Below are 14,504 nucleotides of genomic sequence, written 5' to 3' on the forward strand. Positions count from 1 at the left end.
GCTAGGAACGGTCATTCCCGCCGTTTTGACCGCATTTTGAAACGGGCATAAAAAATTAAAAAAAAATAAACAAATTGGAAAACCTTCGCATTGTGTCATTATATGTGGCCATGTTACTAGCAAAAATTATAAACTTGTAATACGGCGATTATTTTTAAAAAGTGTTATGAGAAACGAGTTATCAAGTGTGAAGATGCATGGCTTTCAAGTCAAATGATCAATCTTATGCCCACATTCATGACATAGTTTGTTCAAATCATCCCATATTGTGCACAAGGGTGCATCTTGCAATGGCACACAATGTTGCCTAAGGAAGTTTTCATTTTCTTTGGACGAAAAATTCATTTTCCATTTTTCGAGTGCCCAAAATGAGTTTTTTGTGAAGGACCTGTAATATATTTGTTGCAAAATTGTACCAAATCAATTTTCTAAAATACTAGGACATATTTAATGCACAATTGACCAAATGGTTCGGTGTCAAAAGTTTTTTTCCACCTCTGGTGAAAAAGACAAATTTCCGCCGATTCAGATGGAAACGGATCAAATTTGAACTGCAGTTGCCGTATAGTTTACTCTTTATTTTTTTCCAAAAATCATTTATAGGTAGCTAAGTATCTATTTAGTCAGAGAAACACCAAAAGAATTCCAAGATTCATATGGGCATGATGGCCATGTCCATCCCCTGAGTCATCGTCGCCATAGCCAATTCATATGGGCATTTCTTGGAGAAAGCCGACCTTCCCAGTCTTCTTCACTTTCCTCATGCAATTCTTGAAATTCTCATGGCATTTGATACTCATCAGGCCTAATCAATTTACATTTACAAAAAAAAGGAAATGAGATGGGGGATTCAGAATACAGATCTTTAGAAAGATAACTATGTTGTATTCGCAAAAAAAATAGAAAGATAACTATGTCCCATGCATGTCCAAATGCAGCTAGTTAAGGTAAATGAATCAATGTAATGATAGAAATGTGGAGATGGCACTAATCGATCTGGTGGGTGCCATCTGTCTTTTGAAGGTAAAAAAGCACGACCAATGTCAACAATTGCCCCCTTGAACCGAAAAAACAGTACATATCGCCCAATCCATGCAGCTCTACGACTCGACAGTACATAGCATTGGAACGAAGGGAAATCTCGACTCTACGACTCAACAGTACATAACACTGGAATTTAGAAGGGACATTGCGGCTCTATGATCGACAGTACATAACACTGGAATTCAGAAGGGAAACTGCTGGAGTGCATTCAGATTGTAGAAAGGAATTGTAACTTGCTGGAGTGCATTCAGATGCGCATGCTACAGAGCTGTGCAGTTTATCATTTAGTAGTATAAATTAACGAGAAACTAGAATGTATCACTGAGCAACAGATGGGCAAAAAGAACATCAGTTCATATAGGTACTTTAGTGAAGAATTCCGTATCGCAATCGTGAACTAAACAGCGATCAAAGGCAAATCATCACACACTGGATTGACCGCATGAGGGGAGGACGAGGAGGCGAGCAAGACTAGAGAAAGAAGGGTCGCCTCCCTTTCCGCCTTATGGTGGTGGCCGTGGAGGAAGAGGAAAGCGAGGCGGCCGTGGATATCAGCGATGACCTCCAAGACGGGGTCTCGGAGGAGGTGCGGGGATTGCTCCTGCGGGATGGCGCTTACGAGTTGCCCATCACCTGCGTCACGGACGGCACGGTGTTCTCAAGCCCTACCCAGCAGCAGACTGCCCCGATGGTGGTACCTGCTCGATCAGATGCCAAGGACCAGAGGATGGCAATAACGTTGCAATGATACCGAATATCCGAAGAAACTAGCTAATGTACTTGATTTGTCAGCAGTGAGAGGCAATACATAAATCGTGCGAAATACTCATATTTATTATAGGCTGTTTTGTGTGCACAGTCCACTTCACACACATGAAAATCAATAGAATAACGAAATGCTGCTCGATCCAGCCTGAGCAGAAATTAGCTAGGAAACACACACACGTGCAGTTAAAAGGAAGAGCACACTAATTAAGGCCATAGAAAACATACAGGAGGAGCAACAGTTCTCCAAGATGCGCACCTCAGCTCTAGTCGGCCATTACTCTCATCTGATTGGACTTGGGGTGTCTCTTGAGTTGCTTCACTGCACATTTCATTGACGGGATGCTTTTCTTAGCATTGAGCTTGACCTCTTTAAGGTTCTCCAAGTTCTGAAGACCGACAGTCCTCAGCCTCTCGTCACCAAAGTCCAATACTAGTGTCTCGAGCATTTTCATTGATCCTTTCTGGAATGTGAGCATGATAGGACATTCGACCACCTCCAGAAACCTCAGCACTGGGAAGTCGTGTTTAGGGCGTGCAACCAATTTTCCGTATTTGCACTCAATTTCCACCAGTCGGATTCTCTGCAGATTGGTCAACTTACACAGGACTCGAAACAATTTGTCACCAGTAAGTTCTGTATATCCAATTTCCAAATTTGTGAGGTGTGCTAGTGATGACATCCAGTCGGGCAGTTGGCTAATGCTTCCACACAAAACAAGGGTATGAAGGAGTGGCGGCGGCGGTGAGACGTCATGGAGAAACTCCAAACTGCACTCATCTCCCTCAGCACCTCCGCAACTCAGATTGAGCGATCGGAGAGCGCTTGTCTTGCTCAAGGAGGAGGCAAGCTCAGGATAACACCCACCATCGGCGGAGTCAGCAATTAGCATACTTAGCACCTGCAACTGTGGTAGCTCACCGATCTCCCGGGCAACCGATGAAACGTCACGGCCACAAAGTATTCCCGTATCCACCTCGCGCAGCATCTTCATGTTCCTTAGCCCTCGTGGCAAAAGCCACCCATCGGACATTAGGCTCTCTAGTTTGCTTAGCTTTGTCACACTTCGCGGCATCCCCTGCCCCCTATTCATGTATGTGTCTTTTACATCAAGAGTCTGTAAGTGCTCTAGATTACCAAGTTTGTGAGGCATCTTAGAGACTGTTGTTCCCCTCAAGCTCAAGAACCTAAGAAGATACAGTCTGCAGACATATATCATGTGCTTGTTTCGCAGGGCTTTGCAATCTTCCAGGTCAAGTACCCTCAACAATTTGAACTCGCCTAGACGATCCAGTAGCTTCTCAAGGCCATGGAACGGAAATGTGGTCAGTGACCGGACATGCTGTAGCTTCATCGCCTCAATGCGATGCCTTGCATCATGCTGCTCATCATTGTCATTATCATGGATGGAGAGGCGTCGAACCTTGCCATTTCCATGTGCCATTCCTCTGTATTGCCGCCCTACCAAGCTAACAAAGTTAGACTCCTCGGATTTGGACACCATGACCTCAAGGATCATGTCATGCACCCGGCACCCCACAACCTTCACTTCCCTAGAATAGAATGATTTTCCAGTGGACACACACTTGCCTAGTTGAATCATGTTCCTACTTATCAGCTCATTCAAATATTCTTCTGCAACCTCCAACAAAGTCAACCCCCGCTTCTCAGTGACCAAACCTTCTGCAATCCATCTGTGTAGGAGCCTATCCTTGGTAACCACATAATCCTCCGGGAAAATGCTCAGATACATCATGCAAGCCTTAAGATGGTGAGGGAGGTAGTCATAGCTGAGTGTAATCAACTGCCTCATCGCCTGGAGGGTAGGGTGGATCTCCATCTGAGATCCAATTGATCTAGAAACTCTTTGCCACATCTCTATGCTCTCAGCTGACCTATAGCTTGGCAGAAGGCTGGCAATGCTAATGATGGCCAATGGCAACCCACCACATTTTTTCAAAATAGTGTCCATGGTTTCTTTAAATTCAGGCGGGCATGTACCATTCTCTGTGGAGCCAAACACTTTTTTGACAAACAGTTTCTCAGAGGCTTTTGCTTTCAGGGGCTCCATATGATGGACAAAGTCCTCTGAGAAACTTGCAGCCTTGGCCACCGTATTTATTCGAGTTGTCACAATGATTTTGCTGCCGCAATTCTTTCTTGGCAATATGTTGCGGATAGCTTCCCAGGCTGGTACGCTCCATACATCATCGACCACAATGAGACACCTGGTTAATTGGAGATATACATGCTTGGAGTTAGAATTTTTTTTTCTACGCATGCAAAAATAGAATTGTAAATTATTGGTTCAACCAAAATACAAACAACATTTACAGCAAACTAAGGAGTTTAGTTCCTTTTGTTAAAAGTAAAATGGCAGCTAAGATCATATATTGTCCATGTGTTGCAATAGAACACGCAGATGTTATATTTTTCTTCAATGATGAGGAAACCAAGAGCAGTGGCTCTTAGTTCAAGTAGTGTGCGCCCTTTTTTTGCGGGTTAAGTACAGTGGGTCATTTTATAAAAGAAAGGTTTAGCTTTCAATGAAATAGTAATGTAGAGACGTGCTAAAAATAGTGTACGAGGAACCTTTCTTATTAAGATAGGATGTCCACAAAGAAAGAACACAAAAATTTGCGGCAGAAACTTTTCAAACATTTTTCATCCTTTTTGTGCTTTCTCTCCATTCTACTTGTACGTTAAGCAATGCACGAAGTATGCAACAAACAAATACGTAACAGTGTCTATGTGTAATTGAAAGATACTAGATAATAGCACTGTGGTTGTCATGTACTGATTTTTAATTCACATTTTTGCAACAAGCAATTGAAAGATACTATGTAACAACACAAATTAGAAAACCCCTGCATTGGCGATTTATCACATATAGTAAATTACTATAAAAAAGACCGTGTCTATGTATTTGGTAATAACCGCTAGCATGGGTACGCATATGCTGAAGATAGAACTAGATGATACCCTGGCGTTACCGCAGGAGTCTGCTGCAATATATTTCAATAAAATTTTGTTTATGATACATGGATATTTGACTTAATAATATATGAACTACAACTAAAAATGCATATTTTTTATTATATATCTTAAAATCATTTATGAATATAATTAATATAATAGAATGAAGAAAAAAATCCATGTATGTTGTGATGGACCTTTCATGAGGTGTCACGTGTGGTCAAGTGAGATGTGTGAATCTTGAGATAAATACAATAGTGACGATCAACTAATAATAAAAAATCATTTTCCAAGCATGTTGAGATGGACCTTTGATAACGTGGCATTTGTTGGTGTGGTGGCATATGTGTGCATGGTGAGATAAATAGAACTAACCGAAATCAACTACTCCCTCCGTCCCAGAAACAAGTGTCTCAACTTTCCACTAACTTTAGTACAAAGTTGTATTAAAATTGAGACACTTATTTTCAGACGGATGGAGAACTTAGATAATCTTTTCCTGAGTTTACAATATTTATCAATAGAAATAATTCCATTTTTACTTATTTTCAGCGGATATGTTTTAGCCCTATTTTAAAAAATCGTCAAGTTTACTCCATTTAATCAAACTGCTATCACGTTTACACCTTTCAAGTTTTTAATGATCTGACAAGTCTACCCATAAAATAGTGCCTACTTTGTGTGCTCGTATATGATATTTTTTGGCCATAATGTGAGCCAAAAGTTCGCAGCTTGCAATTTTAATGAGTACTCCCTCCGTCCGGAAATACTTGTCATCAAAATGAATAAAAGGGGATGTATCTAGATGTATTTTAGTTCTAGATACATTCCTTTTTGTCCATTTTGATGACAAGTATTTTCGGACGGAGGGAGTAGTTGATAGCCCAATTCATCAACAAGTTTCAGCTTTCGATATTCTTAATGAACATGACCAGTCATTGGTTTTAGCTTATTAAACTTAACGAGCCTAATGAACAATCTAACTTGCAAGTAGCTCGTTAAGGCCATTAGTACATCACAACATATATTCTTATCTTAACTGATAGCATTTGGTGACGCCTCAACTCATCTATTCAATCTAATCGATCTAACACAACCCATAGGAGGCAACAAATAGCAGGTGCACTCTTGTCCTGCATAAAAATGACAGGTGCACTCTTGTCCTGCAGGACGCAACACCTTTTAGCTGAAGCAAAATGTCTTAATGTATGTTAACTAGCGCTCGTGAGGTTAACGTGCTACATAGTTTTTTGGCTCATCAATTTTAACGAGCAACTCATTACGCTGCTACCTAGCCTACCGGTTCCCGTTTGGTTTGGTTCATTCTTGTTTTTCCTATGCAGTCACACCAACACAAGTCCTGGTCCAGCCCGCCATCCACTTGGTCCACCCACACCGGCCGAAGCAGCCCGCCATCCACTTTGTACTAACTTTAGTACAAAATTGGGTCATCTATTTTGAAACGAAGGGAGTACATGGCAATGTATTTTTTTTACGTGGACATGGCAATGTACTTGACGTTGATGGGAACCATGTTGTAGTAGACTGGCCACTGGATCTGCTGAATTCTTCACTCATCAACCCGCTCGACGTTGACCACGTGTTTGGTGGCAGCAGCGATGTACATGAGAACTGGCTCATTGTCTGCGGGTGCGACCAGAACTAGTGAGGTTGTCAACAGTTGTTTAAGATCTTCGAGGGCTTATTGCGATCCCTGGTCCAGACAAACATGTCATATTTGTTCAAGAGCTTGTGAAGAGGACGTGCCTTTTTGCGACTCGTGAGATGAACTGGGTCGGGGTGGCCAAGTGCCTTGTAAGCTCTTGACATCCTTTAAAAAAGGTCTAAATAAAATATGTCATAAAAACAGGAAAATATTGTTGACACTTCACAGTTTTGGTCCACCATCTTTGATGCTCTCCAAAAGGCTTGCTTTATTTAGGTGATTGTACTTTTTGAATTTGAAATTCATATTTCAAAGTGCAAGTCCAACCATACACAAGTTTTTCCTTATTGTCAACATGGATATTGAAGGGGACACTGTACTGTGTCTCATCGCCATTGTGACATTTTGGTCCGCTTCACATGGCACTTTCTGCAGAAAGAGTGTTTTTTATAGTGGAAATTCCAATGTGGCCGGTGATGACATTACATTCAAGTTGCGCTACACAAAAAAAATAAGAGAAAAGAGGAAATTTCAGGAGCAAGCACTTGCTACTCCAGCTGATTAATCTTCTATTCATGAGTAATATGTCTGCCTTCAAGACTTATTGGTTCATCTTCAGGATTGCTGCCCTCTGGATTCTTTTAATCAACTTCTTAGAAGTAATTATGGTAAGCTAGATGTAATCGCCGACAATATGTCCTAGAAGGAATAATATTCTAAGCTAGTTTTCTTTAGTTCTATCATACTCACACGTTATTATTGTAAATTATAACTTGCTTTGAATTTGTTTTGGAAACAATTATAATTTAGGGGCACTGCACAAAGGACAAAGTCTCAGTTCCTCCACTAAGCACCTCCTCTAATGTCCATAGTTTGCGCACATCACAAAAGACCTATACGAAGATGTACTTGAGACAAAATGAGAATGCACAGGACAGGTACACTAGTCGGGATGAAGACATAGTATGACCATGTCACAATAGACTTATCCTTCTAGGTTTTAAAAGTATGCTACATATGTTGGTTATAAAGTGTGTTAAGCGTACATGTTGGCTTTGACCCCCCCCCCCCCCCACCACCACCACACGCACACACACACACACACACACAATTATATGCTTGTGTGTTATGGAAAAACAAAGTGCTGGTGCAAAATGAATGATGTGTGCATGTGTATTGTGTTTATACTTTTTGTTAATTTCAATTGCATGTCTGGTAACCAAACATAAATGAGTTCAGCCCTAAAAAAGGTAACACGCACCAACCGACAATCTGTGATGCATAGTCATCACTTACCGGCCAGCTAGCTCGTCTGTGATAACGAAGTTATCACTGACACAGAGACATTGGTGACCGCAAAGTGTGTTAGTGATGACATGTTTTGATCCGTGAGTGCTATATCGACATGTAGTAGTGTATACCTCTTTATTAGTTTTAATATAATTCATTTATAATTACTACATAGCCCAAAGTGAGTTTTATGCAATATTTCATTTGAGTATAAATGACATATAATTTGAGTGTATGCTCCTTTTTTATAAAATTCAAACTATTAAATAACTCCGCTATAGCACCACTATAGCTTTTGGGGGACTCTCCCGCTAAGTTATGCACTTTTGACGCTAATAGGTTGCTATTACCCACTATAGCACTATATTAGGAGTCGTTTAGCTCTGTTAAGTTGTTGTTGGGCCAAAAAAATTATGGGCTTTCCGGAATCATGTTGCAGTGGTCCACAATTTTACCTTATAATTCCTTCTCGTTTCATATATATTGCATTGATACCCCTAAAAAATAAATTGCATTGATGCAAAACTTGGTCATTGAATTGGAATACATGATCAGTACCTTGTTTTTTATGCCCGAACATGTGTATGTTAAGTATATCTGTTATATTATATTTGATGCATTAAGTAAAACATCTAAATGGGGATTAACTTTGCTATAGCTCCGTCATAGCTTTTCATAACTTCTAGCCGAGTTGCCGCTAAATGGCATAGCTTGCTATTTAAAACTTATGTAAAATGGTAATTTCATAAAGTAAGCGCTAGATAATATTTTTACATACCATTGTACTGAGGCACTCCCTCCATCCAATAATATAAGAACATTTTTCAAACTGTTTTAGCTTAAAAAAGATATTCTTATATTATGAGACGGAGGGAGTATCTTAGAATAATTAAAAGAAATATATTATGAATGATAGAGGCTTAATAGATGCGTATATGAATTCTTCCAGTACTCTTCATAACTAGCATTTACTATATTTACAATAAAGATGATGTTGAGCAGAGTTCAATTAATATTTCCAGACGATAGCATACCTCTTCTGATTTAGGAGTTCCCTGATCTTTTCGGACAGCTCTTCAACTCTCGTCAGGTTGGTTTCCTCATCACTTGGTTTCTCCCTGAGAATCTGCTGGAGCACTTGTACCAGCAGTCTCTCCATGTCTTTGGCGGCATTGAAATTTTGAGACACAGATACCAACGCCTGGAACGGGAAGTCCGCGTCAAGCTGCCGACAAAGGTCCATGGCCAAGGTGGTTTTCCCCAGCCCTCCAAACCCCACAATGGAGAACACCTCTAGACCCTCATGGACCGGCGCCTTGATCTTGTCATCCTGATCATGGACCGCAGCCATGGTCTCGTCGGCGTCATCATCATCGTCATCATTGACTGGCACCCTGATCTTGACCGGCGACTTGATCGCCTTGATTTTGTCGGCCAAGGCATTTGCCGTATCTGTGATGCCGACAAACTGATCAGGGTCGTCGGTAGGACGGAGGGCACTCGCAGATGCAGCCGCCGCCGAGACAGGGGCGAAGCAGGCAGCTCTCGGTAGCGCTGTCCGGTCAATACCGTAGCGAATGCGGCGTTCGCTGACGATGGTGGCACGGGCCAGGAGGTCCTTGATGTCAGCAGCGAGTGTGCGCTGCAGCACAAGCTTCTCATATGGATACTTGGCAATGCGCTTGGCGCGGGCAAGCAGGTATCCGGTCCAGGAGAAGATGAGCTGATTGCCGGTGACGTTGTTTGGCGGGTTTGGGGTGGGGCGGACGAGGCGGAGAAGGTAGGTGTCGGTGCAGTCTTCGGCATCGCAGGCGAGGTCGTGCACCTGCTTCTCCCACTCGCGGACAATGTGGTCGACGGAGTCCTGCTCCGCCTCAGAGATGATGCGGAGGGCGGCGTTCATGGTCGCCAGCTCGTCCCGCAGGTGGACGACCTTGGCGCCGACACCGCGGATGTCCTGGAGCTCGTCCACTAGCAGCTGCCCGACCTTGCCCGCGATGGACACTGCCGCTCTCTCCATTCTCAACGGAGCGCGTGGACAACTTGGTTGGTTGGTTGGTTGGCTTGGTTGGTTGCCGTGGAAGAGCGCAAATGGCGATGCTTCTCTCACTCCGGCTGAACTTGCCTTTATAACCTTGGAAGCGAACTGTCAAGAGGTCTAGTAAGTAATAACAGTACCTAGCTCACATAGAAAAAAAGTAAAAGTACCATACCAGTTGTCCAGTAGTAAAATCTCGGAAGCGGTAAAATACGGGGACCCATCAAGTAAGTAAAATAGGATGTTTTTTGTTTGTTTTATAGCTGATGGCATCTCTAGCCGATCCCCTAAAACCGGTTAGAGGAGTAAGTCTTCTCCCGCCGATGGCGGCGCCTAAATCGGCAGATCTATGGCCCTCACCACCCGCGGCGCATTTGACAAATTCCATCCGCCGGCGCCGATGCGTTTGGATGGATTTGCGTGGGTCCGAATCCCCTTGCCCCCGCAACACCTCATCGCCTCATTACGATAAGTCTTCCCTCTCTCGGCACTCGATCTCTCTCGTCGACTGAGCGCTAGCACAACCACGTCTGAAGGCCATCCGCCTGGCTCAGCACTGGCCCAACGGCTCGTCGGCTCCCCGCTGCCGGTCAACAAGTGTATACACAGGCTCAGCTGGTGATGCGCCGAGTTTCAAGCACGCCAAAACATCCCAGATGGGTGTTCTTCAAGTTCGAAACAATTGTTCTTTGGATTTGTTGCAATTTGTAACTTATTTGCTCAAAATTGTGCGCTGATTGGATGCAAGTTTTGATATTGAGAAGAAGAGTACATCGATCTATCGATAGCAAAAAATTGATATATGGACGTGCACTACTTGCTAGAGTAGAGACTGGAGATGACGCAGTGTCCAATTATATAGAAGCGGAGAAGAAAGAAGTGTGCAAGTTCATGAAGCCAATTCAGAAAACCAACAATGTAGGCAATGAAGACATAGACAAGGTATAAATCTAACTAGTGGGAGCAATTATGGAAGTTGGATTTCTATAAATTGTGTATTTTTTCTTGTGGTTTTTATTGGATCGGTTCTCTTAGCAAAGAATTGAGAAATTATGTACTTTGGTGTACCAACATGTCGCTAAATAAATTAAAATAAGTAGTGAAGTTTATTTCGATGGCCGAAAATGAAATAAATAGGACTGTTTTTTTTACTCCACTAAGTTTAGAGTTTGGCTAGAAACGACCAAAACTTAGAGGAGAAAAACTACTGCACTAAAATTTACTCGGTCGCTTACTTCTCTAAAATTTATGGAATCGGCTAGAGATGCCCTTACCTGGATTGCCGCCTGGTAAGTAACAGAGGATGGTCATTAACGCTTATGAGTCTATTTTCCATGAAATACCAATGCCTACTTAAACATGCAAGCTACGTTATCTGAGGTTCAAGCCATGCATAAATTTCATTTATATATAGTCTTCAACACATGTTAAAGTAAATATTTTGATGTTCTGGACAAAGGTAAATACGTTATCTGAGGTTCAAGCCATGTATAAATTTCATCTATATATAGTCTTCAACACATGTTAAAGTAATTATTTTAATGTTCTGGAAATAGGTAAATACGTTATCTGAGGTTCAAGCGATGTATAAATTTCATTTATATATAGTCTTCAACACATGTTAAAGTAAATATTTTGATGTTCTGGAAAAAGGTAAATACGTTTTCCTGAGGTTCAAGCGATGTATAAATTTCAATTACACATATGGGATAACATGTTAAAGTAACTATGTATATTGCTAAATAGGTAAATAGTTGTAATTTATCAAAAGTATGTACAGCTCTATGTATAAAAGCTTAAAAAAATTAATGATTTTTTCTTTGAATTTGTACAGTTTTTTTTGAATTTCTTTGGCAACCACGGGACTCCATCATAAATCGTGTTAATCGCTTGTAAGTTATCATTTTACTTCTACGAAGGCCTTCGTTCTAGTAGCTTGCATTTCATGGAACTCTCACGAGAAACTTGTGCTAAAATAGTGGAGTATCAATGAAGCTGCCTGCAACCATAGCTTTAGAATTGTTTGACCATCTTCATGCTCACAGATCTGCACCGCGCGATACCGGCGTGCATATGTGATTAGATGGATCAAAATGAGACACACGATTAGTCACCGGCATGGCCGGCTTAAACAACCCAAAACGAGCGTGATGGTGAACCCTTTATTTAAGCTAGTATACTAAGATGCATCATCACTTTTCTGTCTACTTTAACAGAACGGTCATCTATCTACTTTAACATAACTTACTCTTAGTACTAGTTACAACTACAAGAATTATTCTTACACCGACCGAGGTCCTAATTTCAAAACTTGTTGCTTTTAGTGAGCCGATCGATGAACCTCTCTCTCTCTCTCTCTCTCTCTCTCTCTCTCTCTCTCTCTCTCTCTCTCTCTCTCTCTCTCTCTCTCTCTCTCTCTCTCTCTCTCTCTCTCTCTCTCTCTCTCCACTTTAACCGAACGTGGATCTTGGCTACTAGCATGTGTTGTCACGTGTCTGTCACAGGGTCATAGGGTTGGTGTGTACAAGATTGAACGAGATTGAGTGTTGACGTTTTCCATGGCACATCACAGTCTCGTCTTTGTCGTCTCTCAACATTGCTCCATGAACTCAAAGAGTTGGACGGTCGAGGTGATATGTAATTGGAGTGATCTCTGGAATGGAGGTGTCGATATGTGATTAAGAAGCACTTGTCGTAGCTTCACTTTGCAGGAAGCATATATTGGAAGCGTGATGATAATAACACAGCTTACTTTCATGGCATTGTTAACGGTCGAAAATAACGTATTATTTTGGAGACAGACGAGCTGAAGCAATGTATAGTGAATGTTAAAGGCGTTTCTATTGGGCAACGACCGACATTGCATGTCCGCCTTCATGAGAAAGCGTGGCGTAACAAAGGCAGCATCTCAGCATAACAACATTTAGAGTTTGTGCGTCCACACTGTCTCGAGCTACAAGAACTATTATTACACCCACCGAGGTCCTGGACCTCTTTTTGCTCACGTTAACCGAACGTGAATGCTGGCCACTAGCACGCGTTGTCACGTGGTAAATGGTGTTGCTTTGTCGCACAGATCGAGAAGTTTGGACATTATCATCTATGGCACAACACAGCATCGTCTTTTGAGGAAATATACTGAGACCAAAAATACCAAATTTACTGAGATAAAAAAAGTACATACTCCATACAAGGATGAGCAGTGACATTTGAATCTTGAGATTGGTTGATGCACGGGGATAACAACATGGTTTACTAATCCTCAAAAAATAAAAAAAATAAAAACATGGTTTACTTTCATGGCATAGTTAATGATCGAAAATGCTGGACAACCATTGTTTCTCTCGCTTACTAGAGGACAAAGACCGTAGTACTCCCTCCGTCCCAAAATTTTTATTTTCTTTGTTTAAATACGGATGTATCTAGTTATATTTTAGTGTTAAATACATCTGTATCTAGACAAATCTAAGACAAGAATTTTAGAACGAAGGGAGTATCATTTTGCAGACCGATAGAAATTGTCTCAGTATATACTGAACGTTATTGGGCAACGATAGAAATTGCATGTCTGCATTCACGAGGATGTGTGGCATAACAAAGGCAGCATCTCAATGTGCAGAGTTTGTTTTGCGTGCGTGCCTCTACATTGTCTCGAGCTACAACTGTTATTCTTACGTCGACCGAGGTCCTAATTTGTAAACGCATCGCTTTAACGAGCCGATCGATGTACCTCTGCCTGCTCACGTTAACCGAACGTGAATCATGGCCACTGGCACGTGTTGACACATGGTCATGGGGTTGCTTTCTCGCACCCATCGAGAGTATATTCGACATTTTCTATGGCACGACACAGAGGAAATCGAGAGGAAGATGTGGACTACATAGTACAAAATTTACTGAGACCAAAAATACCAAATTTACTGAGATAAGAAATACTAGTACATACCCAGAAGAAGGGTGAGCAGTGACAGGCCAACTATTTTGCGAGGTGGTCATTTGCATCTTGAGATTCAAAGGGTGATAAAGTAGTAGTACGCAGTGGCGGAGACAGGGGGGGACCAGCAGGGGCCCTGGCCCCCCCTAACATCTGGATTTTGCTGCTAATCTGCTATGAACAGTGACATAATTAGTAATCTTTTGTTGCTGAAAATCTATTTTGCTATAGTTTGGCCCTCTCTAACTTGTTTTAGCAGCACTTGGCCCCCCTAATACATATTTCCTGGCTCCGCCACTGGTAGTACGTCATTATTGGAGAAGAAATAATGCATCCACCAACTTAGCCTGAACAGAGATGCCTTTTGACAGACTATGTACCCGCTCAAATGCTCCCAGGATAAACAGTAATAAAATTGAAAAAAGAAACAAAGACCAGATAAAAAATGATTTTTTCTATGAGAAAACTTTTGATTTATTCATCAACTGTCAAGGTAGTACAAATAATACCAGAGTAAAAATTACGTCCAGGTAGTACAAAGACCACCAAGTGACGACTACAAGGTGTGGCGGTATCTCGGGAAGGAGTGCCCGTAGTCATTACCCCGGGGAGTAGGTGAGTTCGCCCAACCTCGTTGTTAACAAATCTAGCTATCGTCATCATGTCGTGATTACTTGTTCCTCGATGGATCGACTGCGTATCTCAGATTAATTTTAACAAACAAAAATATGGCTAAATTGCTCGACCATACCATTCAATTATAAAATCTATGTAAGTTTGTTTTCTTTAG

The 14,504-nt window shown here is 41.7% G+C and overlaps 1 protein-coding gene across 1 annotated transcript; it reads right to left on the bottom strand.

The window, feature by feature from the left end:
- Window positions 1-1,940: 1,940 nt before the first annotated feature.
- On the bottom strand, window positions 1,941-9,762 carry LOC123135264 (disease resistance protein Pik-2-like). The gene is made up of 2 exons (XM_044554321.1): window positions 8,777-9,762; window positions 1,941-4,038 (listed from the first exon to the last, which is right to left on the bottom strand). Exons 1-2 carry the CDS (start codon window positions 9,760-9,762, stop codon window positions 2,076-2,078), a joined length of 2,949 nt encoding a protein of 982 aa, XP_044410256.1. The 3' UTR covers window positions 1,941-2,075.
- Window positions 9,763-14,504: the final 4,742 nt, after the last annotated feature.

The sequence above is a fragment of the Triticum aestivum genome, chromosome 6B (assembly GCF_018294505.1).
Source record: "Triticum aestivum cultivar Chinese Spring chromosome 6B, IWGSC CS RefSeq v2.1, whole genome shotgun sequence".
Taxonomy (NCBI): Eukaryota; Viridiplantae; Streptophyta; class Magnoliopsida; order Poales; family Poaceae; genus Triticum; species Triticum aestivum.